This window comes from Gobio gobio (assembly GCF_949357685.1).
Source record: "Gobio gobio genome assembly, chromosome: 21".
Classification (NCBI taxonomy): domain Eukaryota; kingdom Metazoa; phylum Chordata; class Actinopteri; order Cypriniformes; family Gobionidae; genus Gobio; species Gobio gobio.
In genome coordinates, this window is record NC_137117.1 from 15,373,389 (window position 1) to 15,396,549 (window position 23,161).

At 40.4% G+C, this 23,161-nt stretch overlaps 1 protein-coding gene across 1 annotated transcript in view; it reads right to left on the reverse strand.

Moving 5' to 3' along the window:
- Nucleotides 1–23,161, reverse strand: part of vwa5b1 (von Willebrand factor A domain containing 5B1) — a gene marked incomplete at both ends in the record, with an annotated part of 55,239 nt that overhangs the window by 26,962 nt on the left and 5,116 nt on the right. The window contains 6 exons of the mRNA XM_079802025.1: nucleotides 2,450–2,652; nucleotides 3,253–3,363; nucleotides 11,312–11,488; nucleotides 17,397–17,521; nucleotides 21,110–21,241; nucleotides 22,679–22,827. Coding sequence (XP_079658151.1) covers nucleotides 2,450–2,652; nucleotides 3,253–3,363; nucleotides 11,312–11,488; nucleotides 17,397–17,521; nucleotides 21,110–21,241; nucleotides 22,679–22,827 — 897 coding nt within the window. The remainder of the gene's footprint in view (nucleotides 1–2,449; nucleotides 2,653–3,252; nucleotides 3,364–11,311; nucleotides 11,489–17,396; nucleotides 17,522–21,109; nucleotides 21,242–22,678; nucleotides 22,828–23,161) is intronic.

Here is a 23,161-nt window from a genome sequence, read left to right on the forward strand (position 1 = left end):
AAATGGGCAAGCATAAGGATTTGAGGGAGTTTGACAAGGGCCAAACACCTTGTAGGGTGTTCGCGGTCTACAGTGGTCAGTATTTATCAAAAGTGGTCCAAGGAAGGAACAGTGGTGAACCGGTGACAAGGTCATGGGCGGCCGAGGCTCATTGATGCACGTAGGGAGGGAAGGCTAGCCCGTGTGGTCCGATCAAACAGACGAGCTACTGTAGCTCAAATTGCTCAAGAAGTTAATGCTGGTTCTGATAGAAAGGTGTCAGAATACACAGTGCATCACAGTTTGTTGTGTATGGGGCTGCATAGCCGCATACCAGTCAGGGTGCCCATGCTGACCCCTGTCCACTACTGAAAGTGCCAACATTGGGCACGTGAGCATCAGAACTGAACCACGGAGCAATGGATGAAGGTGGCCTGGTCTGATGAATCACGTTTTCTTTTAAATCAAGTAGATGGCCGGCCGGGTGCGTGTGCGTCGCTTACCTGGGGAACACATGGCACCCCACCTCACAACTTACAGGACTTAAAGAATCTGCTGCTAACATCTTGGTGCCAGATACCACAGCACACCTTCAGAGGTCTAGTGGAGTCCATGCCTCGACGGGTTAGGGCTGTTTTGGTAGAAAAAGCAGGACCATCACAGTATTAGTCATAATGTTACGCCTGATCGGTGTATGTTCTATTTGAAATTCCTCTAATCTTTAGATTTCAGCCTCACTGGGGTCTGTGAAACCCACCAGATCTAATGCACAGTATCTGAAGGCAAACAGTAATATTTGAAGATGAGTGACTTCAGCGTAGGCAGCGACATCTGTGGCTCACTGCGTGCGAGATACAAGATGCACTGTTTGCTCAACGCACTAACAGGGAACACATCTGTCCAATTGCTAAAGTGTGGACTGGCGCTCGCAGCGTCTGATCAGTTTACTGAGAAACATTCTTCCCTAACAAGCAAAGAAAGCTGAGTCGTGTCCCCACAGCAGAGAAATGGAGTGCAGTAAGACACATTTGCGATTGTTCTCGATCGTCAGTGGACGGCAAGAGCTGTTGAAGGCAGTAAATTACAATGCAGTGTCATTTCCCAGCCATCGTCTTTGTGTCCGACCCCAGCTTGTGTCTATTGTACTGCAGGAACGGCTGTTAAAGCCTACGGTTTCTTCCATTCTTTTGAAAGAAAGCTATATTTGCATCTTCTCTAGGAGGACGAGGAAGAAAAGAAAAGTGTGTCTCAGGTGAACATCATGGCATGTGACAAGCTGACTGGAGGTGGGAGATGGAAGCCTCTAGGAAGCAACGAAGTGCGGAAACAAAGCCTGTGAATACCAGCAGTGTTACGGCTAGTGCGGATTTAAAAGGATTAAACAGAGAGACATTGCTAGCGTCTGTGCTGATCTGATTATGATCTTATTACCTGAATAGTTCTGCAGCTCTGTATCCTTGAACCTATGATATTAAAGGATTAGTTCACCCAAAAATTACACATTTTAATCATCAGTCATTTAATCAGCAAATCATTCCAAAAGCATACAACTTTCATCTGTGGAAAATAAAATAGGGTACTTTAGGATATTTGATCTTTTCCACAAATTAAAACATATTGTGACCAGGGGATGGTTAGCACACCATATAATGTCTGTATGACCTGAGCACTATATTCCAAGTAATGATACTATATGCTATTCAATATGATCTATTATGATCTATACAAAGCTAGCTCACCCAAAAATGATTATTCTGTCATCATTCACTCATGTTGTTCCAAACCTGTATGACGTTCATTTTCCTGCACAAACAACATTGGACCCCATTTACTTTCATTAAAGGGTTAGTTCACCCAAAAATGAAAATTAGCCCATGATTTACTCACCCTCAAGCCATCCTAGGTGTGTATGACATTCTTCTTTCAGACGAATACAATCAGAGTTATACTAAAAAATGTCTTGGCTAATCCAAGCTTTATAATGGCAGTAAATGGCAAACCAAAAAAGTGTATTCATCCATAATAAACGTACTCCATACGGCTCCGGGGGGGTTAATAAAGGCCTTCTGAAGTGAATTGATGGGTTTTTGTAAGAAAAATATCCATATTTAACACATAAAGTAAAATATCTAGCTTCAGCCAGACCGCCTTCCATATTCAACCCACTTCATAACACAAGTTCAGAACCAGTGTAATTATTTTTAACTAAAATTAAAATTAGTAAAAATTGCAATATTTTAAAGAAAATATAAATATTAGATGAAAAACTTAAACTTAAAAAAAAGTTGGTTAGTTGCCAAGAAGAAATACTGTCATAATTTTTTGAAAATGTATATATAAGTTATATAATATATTACTTATATGTAATATACACAAGTAATATATTACAATATAATATAAACTTATATATTAAATATAATGTAATTTCCCCAAAATTTCTGGAAAGTTTGCAACCCTAGCAAACACTGACCTGGTGAACCTGGCGTGGCTGCGGAGCAACTCAATAACCTTCCCCGTGTTACTGACGGCTCCGTCGGTCAGGAGGAAGAGCAGGCGAGGATGACCTTTCTGCATGGGCTGCCGTAGGATCCAGTTGAGAGGAGCCAGTATGTTTGTGCCGCCCATGTCAGCCCGGATTTTCTTCACGTGTTCGTAAGCCAACGCCAAGCTCTCCTGTGAAATAAATGAGGTTTGCAATTCGCCACTGGCGAAATGGGCTTTCAATAAAACTTGGCTGCCTCTGTGCTAGAAAGGTGATTTAATCTCTGCTACCTGACTAGAGAAAACACTTTTACCAAACTTATAACACCCATAATGCACTGGGCATGTTGTTGTCCACTCCTAGTCTGCTACTATTGCATAAGCTTGACCAGTCAAATACCACCTTGCTTGAGTAGGAAATAAATCTTAACAAACTTTTAGTAATAATGGTGTCAACTTCTGTCAGATACTTTGAAAGAAGAGGAATGGAGAGCACCTTCTGCCCAACACTGACATTTGTTGCAATTATCCACAGTACATTTTTATTAAATTAAAGGAAAACAACAACTATGTGCCACAGAGACTACTGAATAAGCAGTGTTTTTATGCATTATGAAACCAATAAGAAAGTTGAATAGAAATGCATTATATAAACCCAGACCTTTGCCACTGGATCCCGGTAGAAAACACAAACATTGATCATCTTGAGCAACTCAGTGTAACTGCAGATCTAATGAGGGCAGTGATAGAGGCAATGAGTAATCTGACTGCGGGTCCCTGTGGGTGACCTACCTCATTGTAGCTCTGACTGGTGGCAAACAGCGTTTTGAACTTGGATCCGAAGCCCACTATGTTGAATAAGCATGCTGGGAAAAGACTTTTCAGAATCACGACCATTGCATCCTGTGAACACACACAACATGAGGAGGTCAACGTGAATGAGGATGGAAGATAGGCAGATTAAATGGAGATCAGATAGGAGGAACAGGAGGAAGATTGGATGGGAATGAAAAGGACAGGTAAAATATATATATATATATATATATATATATATATATATATATATATATATATATATATATATATATATATATATATATATATATATATATATATATATATATATATATATATATATATATATATATGTATATAACAATTGATATAAACAATAACATAGATTTTTTTTGCATTACTTATAAAAATGTGTATATATTTTCAAAATATTATATATATATATTTATATATATGCAAAATACGTCTATTTAAATCTTATTGAATTATCAAATTATTATAATTATATACATACACATTATATATCCAGTTCACAAAACCGGTCTGAATGATTAATTCATGAATTGGAGATTCAATTCTTGAGTTCAAATCACTAAATAAGGACATACTTTCAGTTTGATCCTCACACAAAGCTATTGTATGAACTCAGAAGAATTGAAATTTAGCACATCTTCGTATTTACTTTTATGATAATTTTTATGGTGTTTTTGCATCTTTTTTGAAGCTTGAAAGCCTCTGTCTCCATTCATGAGTTGATGAGAAAATTTGTAATGTTTGCTGACAGTTCGCACGCACTCATAGGAACGCGCTCAGATTAACGTCCGAGCTCAGTATTTTGGCTGAATAATATGCTTTCTTTCTCGCAAAACCTCCTGAACACTTTCCATATATGGCACGCATCTCACTGTATCATTGCGTGATACTTTTGTATCATTTTGTGATGTTTTAGCCTGGTCGCTATTCACTGCCATTATAAGGAGGAGCACGTGCAGGACTATTTTTAAATTTCTGCTTATGAGGTCCGGAAAAGATAGAAGGACACAGGGCACTGGAACAACAGCAGGGTGAGTAAAAGATGGCTTTATTTTAATTTCAGGGTGAACTATCCCTTTAATGATATGCTAAAGCCCGTCGGCACATTGACGTGATTTACAAGGTTTGTGACGTAAGAGACTGGCGATTTCAAACTGCGTCTTTTAAAGTGAAAATGCAGCAATGGTGTTGACTCATGGATTTGCACACAGTTTGTCTAAAAGTATATTAAAAACTCCACATAGACATATAAACAACATTAAAAACTTTTTAGTCTTTTAAAATATTTTCCATTCAGCTTACTGGATAATTCTGCTGCTGTCCTCCTGCACCTTACCACAATGGAAATATGACATTTCAGCATGGAGTAAGTCTTCTTCAGGGTCAAGGATATTCTGTGATGGATATTACCACTAGCGTGACCTGAACCTTTGCATTAGAGCAGTTTGGTGTCTGTGGTCAGAAGGGGAGCATCCTCAATCAAAACCACAGTGAGTCATCGCTGCCTCGTGCGTCACGCTGCAGAGCCCCGCTAACAGAGGACACGAGCACACACTCATTCACAGCACACAAAATATCCAATCACAGCATCACAGCATGGAGACTTACCAAGTTCAATTATCGTAGCTGCTTGAGCTATTCAATGCAACAAGCTGGTTATTTCATTACAAAGCCCCTTCAACAGGCTGCTCAAACTACAGAGCCACATGATGTTCAGTAAAACTGCTTTATTTCAATAAGAGCCAAAACAGTAAAAAAGCCTTTTGGAAAATGAAATATATATCTCATTCTAAAATGTTCGCTCATTCTAAAAAATCCCAATATGGCTTTTTGTTTATTATTTATTCCTGTGATGCAAAGCTGGATTTTCAGCATCATTACTCCAGTCTTCAGCATCACATGATCCTTCAGAAATCATTCTAATATGATGGTTTGATGCTCAAGAAACATGTATTATTATTATCAATGTTGAAAACACTTAAAGTATTAAAAGTATTAATTTCTTTCAAAAAAACAGAAGCCTGACCCCCAGACCTTTGAAAGATATGTTAAAACTTAAAAATATTTTAATTTAAAATAAAGTTTTAAATGCAAATGTTAAAAATCACGTGATGTTTCTCACACTTTTTCACTAAATAAACACAAGGCAGAATTATATTTGTTCAAATTTATCTATGCATGAACCATAAGAAAGCCATATAGGGACTTGAACTAGAGAGTGAACATTTTAGAAAGAAGATACAATGGAATCACTTAAGTTTTCAACTGATTCAATGAAACCAATTGAACTGATTCACTTCACTCTACCGCCATGTTTTTACTTAGAGAAGTTTAAATCAGGGACCCTTCTCTCGGTCTTAACACTCACATCATATTTGATAAAACACTTGATGGATTAAAAAGTACTGCAATATATATAATAGGGGCTTCCACACAGGTTCAGGAGGAACTAGGCACCAGGGAGGTTTTCCAAGAACAAAATTCCCCTACAGCCATTTTCCAGGTTGCATCCGCACCACCAGTAGGGATGTAAGCCGGCAGCCAGCGACTTCAACAACGTAAAGAACTCAATAGCACAAAGGTTGAGAAGTGTCTGGACTTCGGCATAGGTCCATCTATCGCTGTTTTCCATGTTTGTGCAGTTAGTACGTGGAGTAAGTTAGGGGTAACTGAGTAAAAACAGTGAAATGCAAACTGCAATAATTAAATGTTAAATAACACAAATATACTTTATGTATTTAATCTCACTTTATTAACCAATGTCTTTGCTGTTGACCTTCAACGATCCAATTCAACCGTCCTAATATGCAAAAATTACTTTAGTTAAACATCACAATTGTGTTGAATTTTTTTGCTGAAGTAAGAGTGAGTAACTTTCTTCTCCTGAGTCATTTCACTTTTGGTGTGAAAGGGCCTTTACATTTGCCAAAAATAGAACTTTTGTTTTGTTTTTATTTTTCTTGTTATAAAAAAAAACGCTCCTCCATGAACTGCCACCTTAACGTGGTGGAGGGGTTTGAGTACCCGAATGACCCTAGGAGCTATGTTGTCCGGGGCTATATGCCCCTGGTAGGGTCTCCCAAGGCAAACAGGTCCTAGGTGACGGGTCAGACTAAGAGCAGTTCAAAAACCCTTATGATGACAAATAAAACGAGGACCGTGACGTCGCCCGGTATGGCGCAGCCGGGGCCCCACCCTGGAGCCAGGCCTGGGGTTGGGGCTCGTATGCGAGCGCCTGGTGGCCGGGCCTTCCCCCACGGGGTCCGGCCGGGCTCAGCCCAAAGGAGCGACGTGGGGACACCTTCCCGTGGGCCCACCACTCACGGGAGGGACCATAAGGGGCCGGTGCGAAGCGAATCGGGCGGCAGTCGAAGGCGGAGGCCTAGACGACCCGATCCCTGGACACAGAATCTGGCTCTTGGGACATGGAATGTCACCTCGCTGGCGGGGAAAGAGCCTGAGATTGTGCGTGAGGTTGAGAGGTTCCGACTAGAGATAGTCGGAATCACCTCCACGCACGGCTTGGGCTCTGGAACCACACTCCTCGAGAGGGGATGGACTCTTCACCACTCTGGAGTTGCCCATGGTGAGAGGCGGCGGGCTGGTGTGGGTTTGCTTATAGCCCCCCAGCTCTGCCGCCATGTGTTGGAGTTTACCCCGGTGAACGAGAGGGTCGTTTCCCTGCGGCTTCGGCTCGGGGATAGGTCTCTCACTGTTGTGTGTGCCTACGGGCCGAACAGCAGTGCAGAGTACCCGACCTTCTTGGTGTCCCTGGGAGGGGTGCTGGAGAGTGCTCCGACTGGGGACTCCGTCGTTCTACTGGGGGACTTCAATGCCCACGTGGGCAATGACAGTGAAACCTGGAGGGGCGTGATTGGGAGGAACGGCCCCCCTGATCTGAACCCGAGTGGTGTTCAGTTATTGGACTTCTGTGCTAGTTACAGTTTGTCCATAACAAACACCATGTTCAAGCATAAGGGTGTCCATCAGTGCACATGGCACCAGGACACCCTAGGTCGTAGGTCAATGATCGACTTTGTGGTCGTTTCATCTGACCTGCGGCCGTATGTCTTGGACACTCGGGTGAAGAGAGGGGCGGAGCTGTCAACTGATCACCACCTGGTGGTGAGTTGGATCCGATGGCGGGGGAGGAAGCTGGATAGACTCGGTAGACCCAAACGTACTGTGAGGGTCTGCTGGGAACGTTTGGCCGAGTCTCCTGTCAGAGAGATCTTCAACTCCTGCCTCCGGCAGAGCTTCGACCAGATCCCGAGGGAGGCTGGAGATATTGAGTCCGAGTGGACCATGTTCTCCACCTCCATTGTCAAAGCGGCCGCTCGGAGCTGTGGACGCAAGGTCTCCGGTGCCTGTCGAGGCGGTAATCCCCGAACCCGGTGGTGGACACCGGAAGTAAGGGATGCCGTCAAGCTGAAGAAGGAGTCCTATCGGGCCTGGCTGGCTTGTGGGACTCCTGAGGCAGCTGACAGGTACCGACAGGCTAAACGGACTGCAGCCCGGGTGGTTGTGGAGGCAAAAACTCGGGCCTGGGAGGAGTTCGGTGAGGCCATGGAAAAGGACTATCGGCTGGCCTCGAAGAGATTCTGGCAAACCGTCCGGCGCCTCAGGAGGGGGAAGCAGTGCCCTACCAACGCTGTTTACAGTGGCGATGGGCGGCTGTTGACCTCAACTGGGGATGTTGTCGGACGGTGGAAGGAATACTTCGAGGATCTCCTCAATCCCGCCGTCACGTCTTCCATTGGGGAAGCAGAGGCTGGGGGCTCAGAGGAGGACTCGTCCATCACCCAAGCTGAAGTCACCGAGGTGGTCAAGAAACTCCTCGGTGGCAAGGCACCGGGGGTGGATGAGATCCGCCCTGAGTACCTCAAGTCTCTGGATGTTGTGGGGCTGTCTTGGCTGACACGCCTCTGCAGCATCGCGTGGCGGTCGGGGACAGTGCCTCTGGTATGGCAGACCGGGGTGGTGGTCCCTCTTTTTAAGAAGGGGGACCGGAGGGTGTGTTCCAACTATAGGGGGATCACACTTCTCAGCCTCCCCGGGAAAGTCTATGCCAGGGTACTGGAGAGGAGAATTCGGCCGATAGTGGAACCTCGGATTCAGGAGGAACAGTGTGGTTTTCGTCCTGGTCGTGGAACACTGGACCAGCTCTATACCCTCTACAGGGTGCTGGAGGGTTCATGGGAGTTTGCCCAACCAGTCCACATTTGTTTTGTGGATTTGGAGAAGGCATTCGACTGTGTCCCTCGCGGCGTCCTGTGGAGGGTGCTGGGGGAATATGGGGTCCGGGGTCCTTTGCTGAGGGCTGTCCGGTCCCTGTATGACCAAAGCAGGAGTTTGGTCCGCATTGCCGGCAGTAAGTCAGACTTGTTCCCGGTGCATGTTGGACTCCGGCAGGGCTGCCCTTTGTCGCCGGTTCTGTTCATAATTTTTATGGACAGAATTTCTAGGCGCAGCCAAGGGCCGGAGGGTGTCAGGTTTGGGGACCACACGGTTTCGTCTCTGCTCTTTGCGGATGACGTTGTCGTGTTGGCCCCTTCTAACCAGGACCTTCAGCATGCACTGGGACGGTTTGCAGCCGAGTGTGAAGCGGCTGGGATGGGGATCAGCACCTCCAAATCCGAGGCCATGGTCCTCAGTCGGAAAAGGGTGGCTTGCCCACTTCAGGTTGGTGGAGAGTTCCTGCCCCAAGTGGAGGAGTTCAAGTATCTAGGGGTCTTGTTCACGAGTGAGGGGAGGATGGAACGGGAGATTGACAGACGGATCGGTGCAGCTTCTGCAGTAATGCGGTCGATGTACCGGTCTGTCGTGGTGAAGAAAGAGCTAAGCCGTAAGGCGAAGCTCTCGATTTACCGGTCAATCTACGTTCCTACTCTCACCTATGGTCATGAGCTTTGGGTCATGACCGAAAGGACAAGATCCCGGATGCAGGCGGCCGAAATGAGCTTTCTTCGCAGGGTGGCTGGGCGCTCCCTTAGAGATAGGGTGAGAAGCTCAGTCACTCGGGAGGAACTCGGAGTAGAGCCGCTGCTCCTCCACATCGAGAGGGGACAGCTGAGGTGGCTCGGGCATCTGTTCCGGATGCCTCCTGAACGCCTTCCCGGGAAGGTGTTTCGGGCATGTCCAACCGGGAGGAGACCCCGGGGAAGACCGAGGACACGCTGGAGGGACTATGTCTCCCGGCTGGCCTTGGAACGCCTCGGTGTCCCCCCGGAAGAGCTAGAGGAAGTGTCTAGGGAGAGGGAAGTCTGGGCATCTCTGCTTAGACTGCTGCCCCCGCGACCCGGCCCCGGATAAGCGGAAGAAGATGGATGGATGGATGGATGGATAAAAAAAACGAACGACCAAATCCAGCCCAGGTGAGAAAGTAACGCAAAAGTAACATAATGCTAGCCTGACGTTGTCATACTCAATTCTAGTCAGAATATGAGTCTGATACTGCTCCGTTGGGCTGTGATTATGGGGCGTGTTTCAACCGAACCAGGAAAGACCTCAATTGGATAGACCTACAACCAATCAGAGCAACGGAGCGACGCATAACGTTAGTTGTCAAATGTCAACAGAACTCAACTACACACAGTAATGCCAAACCGCGGGCTGTTTTTCCATGTCCGCGGGTTGAAGCGACCCCAATTATGTGATATTTAGACCCAGGAACTCAGGCAACCCTGCCAAAAAAACACATATTTTACCCCCCAAATGCCATTTTTTCCGGAGAACCCGCCCGGAAAGCTATTGGGCTTGTTTTGGGCTAGTTTTGAGTAGCAATTGGGCGGGTTTTGTTGTGAAAACTTGGCAACCCTATCTGCTGGAAGAAGTGAGTGTAAACGATGTTTGCAGGTGTTGTAAAAAATTATTTAAGGATACACAGAGTACTTACCGACACGATCATCATTTTTGAGAGAAATAGTGAAGGTGAATGCATATACGAACAAGTTCTCCGTTTAGGATTAGAACAAATTCAACCCAAACGCTCTTTGGTGACGTGGATGATTACGTCACTGTTTATCATCTGTCCATCTTCGTCTAAAGCCTGCCCTGACAATTTGATTGGTCCGAACAGCTTCTGTTCGGGCATAGTTGCTCCACAATGGATCAAGTCCAGACCGAACTTCCCAAACACAAATGTTGTGGACGGGGCTAAGTTCGGCTGGCATCCAGGCTAACATAACGCATTACTTTCCATAAAAAGTAACTAAGTAATGCAATTAGTTACTTTTTTTAGGGAGTAACACAATATTGTAATCTAATCTTTTAAAAGTAACTTTCCCCAACACTTGGAGTAAGTATATTTAAACTGTGTTTATGCCGCTTTTTAAAAATTGCGGGTGCCTTTGTTTCGTATGGCATGCGTTCGGCCAATCAGCGAACACTTACAGTAGTTCCTATTGTGCTGGGTTAGAGCCTACTCTGAAGTAGGAGTTAATTTAGTCCCCCAAAAAGACTATACTTAAAATCGTTCCCAGTTTGTGCGGTGTGAGCAAGAAGCCAAAAAGTGGGTATTCCACCAAGTAGTTTAGGAAACTATGAAAAAATACTGAAAATATACTCAAAGCCCCTAATGCTGCTTCATTAAAGTTCTCCAGAAAAAGTCATTATATTTTGTAAATATTAAATATATTGCCCTGCCCTCTTTGTAATTATGAACCTCATGAAAAACTCTCATGCTAAACTTTGCAAAATGTAACAGTAAACAAAACGTTATTACTTTGGGAATTTATCAAATCTGTTCACTCCTGTAATATACATAAAACCATCCAATAAGATCGAAAATTATGCACACAAGGGGGCGATTCGACTGAGGGCGAGACTTATGAAGATGGGTGTCTTCGGTAAATAAGCACTGCTGCCGTGTGTATATAAATACCCTGTTCCATTAATCGTCATTATCAAGACTAAAGCACTTTGGGGTTTTAAACCATTGAATAAATTAGGATGTCTTCAAAAGTTAATGAGTGCTGGGAATGAGGGGGACAGTTAGCTTAACGCAGAAACAGAAGTCTTCTACCTTAACTCGATTGATGTTGACCCCGCTCATGCTTCCACTGCGGTCAATGAGGAAGATGAATTCCCCCTGGATGCTCCGTAGATCAGAGGTCGTCGAGCGGAGGTCTGGGCAGAAGTTGAGAATGACCACGGGGTTGTGGAGGATGTCTTTATGAAGCCTCTTCCGAATGATGTCCACCTACACAACAGCCAGTGACAGAGCCGTTACTGAAGGCGATAACGGTTAAAGCTTGTGAATCTCATGAAAGCATGTCACACATTACACAACTGAACTAAAAGGAAAAATTAAAGCTCATTTTTAGGAATATTGAAGGGATAGTTCAACCAAAAGTTCTGTCATTTACTCATTCTCAAGTTGTTCCAAACCTGTAAGAGATTCTTTCTTCTGTCGAACACAAAAGAAGATATTTTGAAGAATGTTGTTAACCAGAGAGTTGTCGGTAGCCATTGACTTTCATAGTATAGTAAGAAGAAAAAAAATACTATGGAAGTCAATGGCTACCCAACTGGTTGTTTCAAACCTGAGGGTGAGTAAATTAAAAAACTGAATTTTCATTTTTGGGTGAACTATCCCTTGATTGGTATAAGGGATTGTTTATATATCATTTATGTGCAGTATATTATTCTCATGCAATTTATGTATGTATATTCAAAACTGGAAAAATCTTCTTAATTGTATGAGGAAAAAAAGTATACATATCTCATTATTATAAAATGCTCACTCAAGTCCCAATATGGCTTTTTGTATGGCTTATTTAGATATATATAAATAAATATAATTCTGACTTTCATTTATTTAATAGACAAGAGTGAGAAACATGACTTTAAAATGTTTGAGGCAAAAGTTTAAAACAGAGTAAATACACAGCACCGTTTAAAAGTTTTTTAATTATAAATATATATATATATTTCTCGAGTTCGTTACATGTGTCAGAGCTCAAGATCATTTGGAGGATATGAGCATATTGTGTACTTCTCTGAATAAAGTACTTCAGATTAGCACTTCAACCACTTTACATCACGTTTCAATTGGTTGGTCCATTGTACGATAATTTGGAGGAAATAGCTTTCTTTTATGTACATAAACGTGTCCTGTATAAAACTGAGCTTGCTTGGATGTGTACAAAGATTTTCATTTCCATGCTTTTTTAGCTGCTAATCATCTGACTATTTTGCAAGTTCAGATTCAGGCACTATTACTGTCATTACCGAATGGAAAAAAGGACCGGAGCATTCATCCAAATTTCTCCTGTTGTGTTCAATTTTCATTTTTTTCATCTTTTTGATGTTATTCAGTAAACGATTGATAGAGACAAATAATGAAACTGTTAGCAAGAATTTTGAAAATCTTTTACAGGTCATGGATTCCCCTCTCATGCTTTAAATACATACGTCCCGAAGGAGGTGAAGTTAACTCTTAGTTTGCTATGCAATGGGTAGAAACACTATGGACTGAAGCTGAAGCTGAAGACCTTTGACAGTTTCCATAGAAACCTCTATTCATTGCTGATCATTTTAGGGCTGAATGTTCTTTCCCTCCTGTTGAGGAACAGCACTCACTTAAGGATGAAATTGAAGCTTTGCGCTGCTGAGAAACATGGGTCTGTGTCGACATGTTCACTTAATGTAACTACTTCCTGAAGCGATGATTAGCAAGAATTGGCAAGAGATTTTGCATTAATTGGATAACTTAACTAAATTTGATTTCATACTGGATTTTGAGTATGTAAGTCATTAGGCTAAATCGAACAGCTTGACGTTAAAACCCCTGAATATTTTGGAGAATGACCGGAGCCTACAAAAGTTTTGGGATCAAGTTATATTAAGCAGCACATCTGTTTTCAACATTGATAATAATACAAAAATGTTTCTTGAGCAGGAAATCATAATTTACTTTTGATCAAATATATATTACAAATATATATTATGTATATATAAATATTTATAAATTTATAAATTATTAAATATTAAATATATAAATATTAATATTAAATAGAATGTGTGTATATATATATATATATATATATATATATATATATATATATATATATATATATATATATATATATATATATATATATATATATATATATATATATATATATATATATATATATATATATATATATATATATATATATATATATATATATATACACATTCTATTTAATATTAATATTTATAAATGTAATAATTAATAAAATATTACATACATTATATGCATTAATAAAATGACTTTGTTAGGTACACCTGTTCAAGCATTTAGGCAAGTAGACATGCACTGCGTCTGAAATCGAATACAGTACTTCCCTAAAATACAGTATGCGAAAAACAGTACGCCAAAAGAGTAGAATGTCTGAATACATAATATATTCAGACATATTGAATATATTATGTAGTGAAAAATACACGAATGACCTACTACTCCCGCCGAGATTCTGAAGTGTGCATTCGATGGACACTTTACTATCCCATGAGGCCACGGGAGAGGATTTGTGAATGGCAGTACTACATGGCAGATAGTACATCCGAATTTCATCAAAACCACCCATAATCATACTATAGAACATACTTTTTTAACGGTCGCGAAGTACATTCAAATTCAAATGTAGTACCTACTCAGTACACGATTTCGCATTAGAATGGGGAAGAAAAGTGATTTAAGGGACTTAACGTGGCATGATTGTTGGTGCCAGATGGGCTGGTCTGAGTATTTCAGAAACTGCTGATCTACTGGGATTTTCATGCGCGACCATCTCTAGGGTTTACAGAGAATGGTCTGAAAAAGAGAAAATATCCAGTGAGCGGCAGTTCCGGTGAAAATACCTTGTTTATGAGGAGAATTGCCAAATTGGCTCGAGCTGATAGAAAGGCAACAGTAACCACTGGTTACACCCGAGGTCTGCAGAAGAGTGTCTCTGAACGCACAACATGTCAAACCTTGAAGCAGAAGTGCAACAGCAGCAGAAGACCAATCTAGGTGCCTCTCCTGTCAGCTAAAAGAGCAGAAAACTGAGGCTACAATTCACACAGGCTCACCAAATCAGGCAATAGAAGATTGGAAAAATGTTGCCTGATCTGATGAGTTTCGATTTCAACGTTTCAAGGGGTAGGGTCAGAATTTGGCATAAACAACATGAAAGCATGAATCCATTCTACCTTTTATCAACAGGCTGGTTGTGGTGTAATGGTGTGGGAAATATTTTCTTGGCACACTTTGGGACCCTTGGTACCAATTGAGCATCGTTTAATCCCCACAGATGACCTGACCATGTCCATCCATTTATGACCACAGTGTATCATCTTCTGATGTCTACTTCCAGCAGGATAACGCACCATGCCACAAAGCTCAAATCATCTCAAACTGGTTTCTTGAACATGACAGTGAGTTCACTAAACTCAAATGGCCTCGACAGTCACCAGATCAATCCAATAGAGCATATTTGGGATGTGGTGGAATGGGAGATTCGCATCATGGATGTGCAGCCGACAAATCTGCAGCAACTGCGTGATTCTATCATGTCAATATGGACCAAAATATCTGAGGAAGGTTTCCAGCACCTTGATGAATTTGTGCCACAAAGAATTAAGGCAGTTCTGAAGGCAAAAGGGGGTCCAACCTAATAAATGTACCTTATAATGTGGCCGGAGAATGTATATTCATTTTATTATGTATATTAATAATTGAATTAATTATTAAATGTATCACTATTAACATTACATTTACTGAATTTGACTGGTTGAAAATGATTAGATTAATTAAAAAAAATGTATTCTAGTAACAGCCATGTTTTATGCTTCTCTTCATTTTTACACATCAAACATTTTAAAACTGTTTTCCTTGTCCAAAAAAACTATAATTGTACCATGATACTGTTAGGTACTTCTTTGTGACCAAAATCATTCCTTGAAAGTATTTGAATCGGTTATATTACATGCTAATTTGCTAATGGACCTGTCAGTCCCAATAACAGTAATAATAGACTTGAGGGCATTATTTCAAATAAGTACCACTTCATATGTAGTTTATGATCCTGGCTGCCACAATGAAATTATCTTTTCTAGATTTCTTTACATATTACACTGAACAAAATTATAAACGCAACACTTTTGTGTAACGAGTCGCTCAGGCAGGAAGGCAAGGACAGGTAAATCTGTTATACAAACAAAATTTACTGGTGAAGGTTTTCTCAATAAAAGTAATACACACAGGAACATATACACTTTACATAACTGTCTTAACATAACTGTGACCAGACAAGGAGTGAATGAACAGGGAGGAACTTAAATAGTGAATAGAAACAAGATAATTAACAAGATACAGCTGAACAGAACTAGACTAACTAGAATTTTTGTCAACCGTGTCAGAGGTTCCGGGTTCTAATCCGCTCTCATATAGTTTTTCTTCATTAAAATCAAAGATGTTCATCAATGATTGTATAATAAGACCATGGACACTAGTGGTGTCAGTGTCAACAATAATCGATTCGGTAATGCATCGCAATGTGGGGCATGCACGATTCGGCATCGATGCGGCTAAGTGCCATAATCGATTATGTCATCGTTTATTTTCTGGCCTTGAGTTGGACAATAAAGTTGTGAAGTTTCAATTACTTCCGGGGTCATAACAACAACAACAATCAAGATGGCTGAGGCGGAGGGAGATTACTGATTAATTAAAACACTTATGTTCACTGCTGGAAAAAGTTGGCTGTTATTATTGCTCTATTTAATTTCAAATGGTTCTAAAGCAGAGAAGAGAAACATTTCTCATTCAAAGCACTGAAAGCAGTGATTTATGTTTTCTTTTTCAGGTTTGAAAATGCCATATCCAATACCCTGTACCATTCAATTTTATTTTATTTAATGACATTTATGTCAAAGATACAGGAGAGTGATAATACACACATAGCAGCCAATAAAATCTGTTGTTCAATATCTGACTGCTTGTATTGCCTCATGACTGATTAAAAATTTGCCTTGTTGTGTGCAGTAGAATTTTGATGCATCGCAATGCATCGTAGAATCGAATTGAATCAATTCGTTACCTGGTGAATCGTAATCGAATCGTGAGGGCAGTCCCAATGCACACCCCTAATGGACACGTTTGCATTTTGTTTTGTGATTTCACCGGAAAGAATAGAGTCTCTCTCAGCAACGGCATTAAGCGATAGATTGACGTGCTGAGTGTTAGACCACATTCGTTTCAACTGTCTGATCAGCTTCGTTCGTCTGTTCCTGTCAATCACGCGGTGTCAACCAATTATACTGCACGAGGGAGGGGCGAGCCAACTCTCTCTCTCTCTCTCTCTCACACACACACACACACACACACACAAAGGAGGCAGCAAGCGCTGCAGACCCAACGACTCAGCAAAAAGGTGCTTTTCAGAGCAACGCGTGGGCCGCACTAACACTAAACTTTGATATCAAGAAGGGGGCCACACGAGTTTGAGACCCCTGACCTATAGGAATATGATGTCTATCACAACATGCATATATAAGCTTCTTCAGTACTATCGGCAGCAATCGCGTTTCTCCGGAGCTAATTACCCTTCTCCATCCCCAGCTCCTCCTCCCGTCAGTCAGGATTTGGTATTCTGATTCCCCTCGAATCAGACTAAATTCCTGAATTATGTAGTACATTTTAATATTGATAATACATTATTGGTTATGTTCTGTTTACCCTATAGGGGGGTTATTGCTGCTCTCCCTGCTCTTATTCATGCTAGGCTGCATGGATGCGCAGGGAGTTCTTGCCCAGAACAAAACCATACCACCAATCAAAACTATATGCTAATTGTCAATCATCTTTGACGATAGTGGTCCTGACAGAAATAAGGTTAGGTGCAAAAAAATAATGTCCAAGCCTTTTCAAATCCTGACAGTTGTTTTAAACACCAAAAAAGGGTTTGTGCAGGTGCAAGCTGTTAGTAAATATGTCCCTAGGGTCATGGTGTTGTACTACTTCTACAGAGCATCAAGCTTGTTTAGCTATTTTTCGCCCTTGTACAACACGCTCAAACTGTTTCTGTTTTCATTCATTAAACTGTTTCATTTCATTCTTCATTCTCTCTTTCACTCACTGTCTTTTCATTACTGCAGTCCTTCTTTGTGGCCTTTATGTAGTCGCTCCGTCCTTTCAGATGCTCATCGTATTCCTCCGACGTCATGTCTCCGTCTTCAATGAGAACGTGTGGCAGATGGGGCTCTACACATAGAAAGGAATAATTACTCTCTCTGTACAGCTCTCTATGTGGGAGCACAACAGTGAATTATGACAGCAGACGATGAGTTACATTATTGCCAGACATGAAGGGCTCCCACGGTGGCAGTATTTCTTAAAAACAGAAGCTACATTGGGAAGGGAGTGCGTCGGCTCCTAGTGGGCCATCAATATGGCTGAACGTTTGCCCCTTTGACTCAACTTTCTAATGAATTCAATTGCACAATACTGGCCTCAGGTCACCTGCAGAGTGAGGCAATCTTATGAGCCAGCGTATGAGGCATCGTGAGCCTCCCAGACACCGATGGAGGTCGAGATGCATGATGGGGGTGGCTGAAGAAATATAGAGCTCAACTAAACAGTGCTTATAGAGCAAGACATTATGTTATATGGTTGTGGGCCTGGGAATGATGTTTCAATAGCCTCTGATTCAATAAACAGCCTCTCGTTTGGACAAGCTTTCAGGCACATGGAGAGATTAGCACTGGCTTGCTCTCAAAAGGGGGACTCTATTGTCTAGTTAACACAGGTCAGCGTTACTGTGATCTTGTTTGTCTGTCCATGGGGACCAAATGTCCTGACAAAAAATGACATTGCTGGGAAGGTCCAGAAGGAAAACGGCTTCATAAAAGAACTAAAAATGTGTGGTGTTTGTCGCCACTATAGGTGTTTGCTAAGGAGATACAGGTATATGGTTACAAAGGTTACAAAGAGTGTTTTTTAGAGTTGTTTAAGAATTTGTAGGTATGGGATTCATAAAGAATTGAATTATGATTCTGTTGAACAATTCTAATTCCTTAGTGATTCTTTTAGTACTCTTAAAGACTGAATTATACTTCTGCGTCAGACCTACGCCATAGGCTACGCATCAGTTTTCATTTATAGTTCTGCGCCTTTGTCCGCGTTGACGTGCACTACACATGCTAGTAGGCAGTGTCCATGTTGATGGTGTAACCGCTTGTTGTGTATGTTGTCGGAGAAGCAGTAGCAGTGATGGCAGCAAATAGACAGCGACTTTTGTTGCAGCTTGTTGTTAAATATCGAAGAACAGATATTTATAATCCGCAAGCAGAAATGCGTATGAAGAATTGCGATGCTGTCGCAGATTTTGACCTGAGGGAGGGTGTGAAGGAAATTTTACATTTAGATGTGTTTTACTATTAGATGTGTTTTTATTTCATCTAGATGTGGTTTTAACTCTTAAGTGTTCATTTTACTTGGAGGTGTTTTTACTTAGATGTGAACCTTAATCTTTTATTCCTAGATGTGTATCACTTGTTAACATTGAACTATTAACATTGAACATGTATTTGTACTAATCATTATTAAAGAAATGTAACCAAGCTTTTAGAAATGCATACGTTAAGTGCAGGAACTGTTGTTCTGGGTGATAAATGGAAACTAGCTGGCGGGAACATATTGTTCTGAGTGATAGAGTGCTCAGTTGCAAGGAAGCTGGGTAGTGCAAGAGGTCAAGATGACATGTCGTACTTTAAGTGTGACAAATATGTGCGCGGCTGCGATTAGACTAGGAATAGACAGGATACGTGAAAATAACATAGCTTAAGAACAGGAACTTCTGCAGACATGAATATTCTGTTGTCTAGTTAGAATTTATGCTGAACAGGGGTTTTGAATAAAGATGTTTCCTTTTAAGGCAAACAAGATTGGATGCAACCTACTCAGGATGTATGAAGGGTATATAATGTAACCCCGGAGAGCAAACTTTGCCCTTCTCATGACAGACATTCTCTGTATGTGAACTGCCTATTTCTTGCAAGAAATAAAATCATGTTTGATACTTTGACTTTTCGAAGGTTTGCATTTGTATTCCTCCCTCCTCATTCTTCGAATAGAATTATTTCCACAACAAGGGGTTCTAGTAGACCAATCACAGCGCTTGCGGTCCACGTAGAATTAATGGAGAGGTGCACATCAGGCAACGCCATTGGCTACGCTTGCTACACACAGCCTACGACGTAGCTACAGCATAGGTTCGACGCAGAAGTATAAATCAGCCTTTAGGAATAAATATATGGAAATAAGAAATGCAATTGCATTGCAAAATGATGAGACAATTTCAGTAAATTACATTTAAAACAATTCTAATAAAAAGTGTTACGCAAACACTTTAACCACTTTTCACAATCTTTTTATGTGGCACAAATGCAATCCAATAATTGGTGTTCACTATATAATAAACAATAATCAACTAAACAAATTAAACATACATATTTATTTAAATCATTATTATGCGTGTTTTCTCATAAGAGTCATTCGTTTGGGAGTCGGACCACATTGTTTGTCTTGTAAATGTTTGATTCATTACAAAGAACCAGTTTGTATGAGTCATTTGTTCGGGAGTCAGACCACACTGGTTACACTGGCATTTTCGGTTCACTTAAAAAGAACCAAATCTGAGCCATTTGTTCAAGAATCGGACAATTCACAAATATTCAGAAATGTGAATTACTTGAAACCAGCGCCGCCGCTCCCACATGCGCTGCGCGTAGGGCACCAAAAGAAGACCCAAACCCCACAAAATCGTGAATGCCGCCATCGCAGGCACCATAAAGTAATTACGCTTAGGGCAGCAATACGGCCAACAACGGGACTGCTTGAAACTACATAAAAACCCATGTTAGACCACCAGAATTGCCCCAAATGTTGTCCCAACTAATCAAACACTGTTGTCTGAACAAAGAACTTCATATTGAACAACATTGCTGAAATGTTAAGGGTTTGTGATTTCCCAGTATGCATTGCAGCATGAATAAATTGTGCAGTTCCGGTTATAGGATTATTGATTTACTGACATTATTAAAACCTTTGTTGTTATTTTGTAATTATTGTTAGTGATTGTGATTGTTCTTGAGGTTTGTGTGTCCAGTGCTGAGGTCTATGACCTTTCAAAACTTTATCCTGGATATCTTTGCTTTGTAGAATGAGTGATCCTTGACAAACAAAGTTAGCATAGTTCACTTAACCTATTTGTCCTACAGGACTATATATCGAAAATGATATATCAATTTATTGTGTTACTAACTGAGAATGTCCTGAACAAGAAATCAGTAGTGGCCTTGACAAATTTATTGGCTGAAAAAGGCATTTTGCATTTAGTGAATTATCAAATTCAAATGGACAAAACAAAGTAGTGTTACTTAGGACAATTATTAAAGGGATGATTCACCCAAAAAATGAAAATTCTGTCATCATTTACTCACCCTCAAAAGGTTTTTTTTCCTACTATGGAAGTCAATGGGGTCCATCAACTGTCTGGTTACCAAAACATTTTTAATATCTTCTTTTGTGTTCAACAGAAGAAAGAAACTCATACAGGTTTGAGGGTCAGTAAGTAATGACAAAACTTTAATTTTCGGGTGAACTATCCCTTTAAGACAATAGTTGAGAGTGCATCAGGTTGCAATGACTTTTTTACTTTTCTGAACAGTTTATTCTATTGCGCTGTATACTTTTGATCCAGTAAAAAGAACTAGCTCAGCAATGTTTGATTCGTACTGTAGATTGAGATCATCAAGATATACAATTATTGTATTTATGTGTGCTACAAACCACTGGGGTAGATCAGTATCTCCACAGGGCAGTCGTAGGTGTACTTGTCTGCCAGTGTGACCACAATACTGGTGGCAGAACGAGCCGAAGGGTCCGCATCCGCCCTGATGGCATGTGAGGGGCTCTCCACACCTGCACAGAGAAACTTCTAAAGCATCTAAAATAAGCAGGAGCAACAGACGTTAGACCACATGCGAGGACTAAACCGTTCTGCAACTCCAGCAGGAAGACGCACACTGCAAAACAACTGGTATGAAATAATGTAGTACAGCTAGGCAATCAACACGTCATCTGGGCTTGAGTCCCAGCTGAAATGACATATGTTGCACTTTACATTTATGAATTTGGCAGGCTCTTTTATCCGATGCACCTGGATGTGTATTCAAGATATAAATGTTATCAGTATGAAAACAAAATCGAACATCATTCAGGCTAGAAAACTGGCAGCACATGTTTTATATTTATGCATTTAAATCTTATCTTATTGAAGCTTATTTAAAAAATGAAAAAGGTAATTGTGACTTAATTTCACAATTCTCCTTTTTTTCTTGCATTTCTGCTTTTATCTCTGGTAGTTATAAACTGGTAATTGCAAGTTTACATCTCACAATTCTGTTTTATTTTTTGTTTCCTCAACAAAATTAAAAAGGTAATTGCAACATTTTCTCACAACTCTTACTTTTTTTGCTCACAATTGCAATCTTACATCTCACAATTCTGACTTTTCTTTTTAAGAATTGGGAGGAAAAAAAGTCTAAATTGGTACACATAAAAAAGAGAACTCTGAAATTACCTTTTTTATTTTTTTATTCCATGGCAGAAATAAGCTTCTACATAAATGCATAAATGTAAAATGTATGCTGGCAATTTTGCACACTTATGAGAATAAAGTCAGAATTATAAGAGACTCGCAATTACCTAATTATTATTATTTTTTTTTTTTATTTTTTTTTATTTTTTTTTTTTTATGGTAGAACTAAACTTCCATACATTCGCCAGGCAATTTAATCCAAATAAAGTTGCAGTGCATTCACGATTTTTTACATTTCACATGTATTTATACGAAGGCTCTAAAATGATTAATTGCGATTAATTGCATTCAAAATAAAAGTTTGTGTTTACGTAATATATGTGAATGTACTGTATAACATTATGTATATATAAATACACACACATACATGTATATATTTAAGAAATATATGCATGTATATACTGTGTGTGTGTGTGTATGTGTATATATATATATATATATATATATATATATATATATATATATATATATATATATATATATATATATATATATATATATATATATAATATAGTTTTTACACATTTTTCCTTAAATATATACATGCATGTGTGTGTATTTATATATACATAACAATTATACACAGTACACACATATATTATGTAAACACAAACTTTTATTTTGGATTCGATTAATCACGATTAATCGTTTGACCGCACTAAATGTATTTGTGTTCTCTGGAAATCAAGCCCATGATCAGGGGTATTAGGAGTACAATGTTTAATTCAAGACTCATGCATGAGGATGGAGGAACTGACCTGCGAGTAAATACGGGCCTCTGATCTCAAGATGGAAGTTGAACTCATAGTCAATGGAGTTGATGGTCTCTTCCTCCAACAGAGCAGCCAAACACACACCTGAGGCCGTCTGCTCGTGTGTTCCCTGTGCACAATGATGCTGATCCCTCCTGAGACAAATCAGCAGGTACACATTCAAACTTCACTTTCAGTTCAGTTTCATTAAATCCTAATAATATGACTCTTTAAATTTTTGAAGGAAAAAGCAGTGCTTACAAGGCAGTAAAAGAACAGCAGTAATGATTTAAAAGGATAGTTTACGAAAAACTGAAAAGTCTGTCATCATTTTTCACTCAAGCCGTTCCAAAATTGTACAAAACTTTCTTTCCTCTGTATAGCAAAAAAATAAGATATTTTGAGGATTATCTGTATTTCGAAGGGATTTTGAGATCTGTATTTTGAGGAATGGCTTAGAGTTTTAGTTTTTTTGTTCTGTTGAGCAGC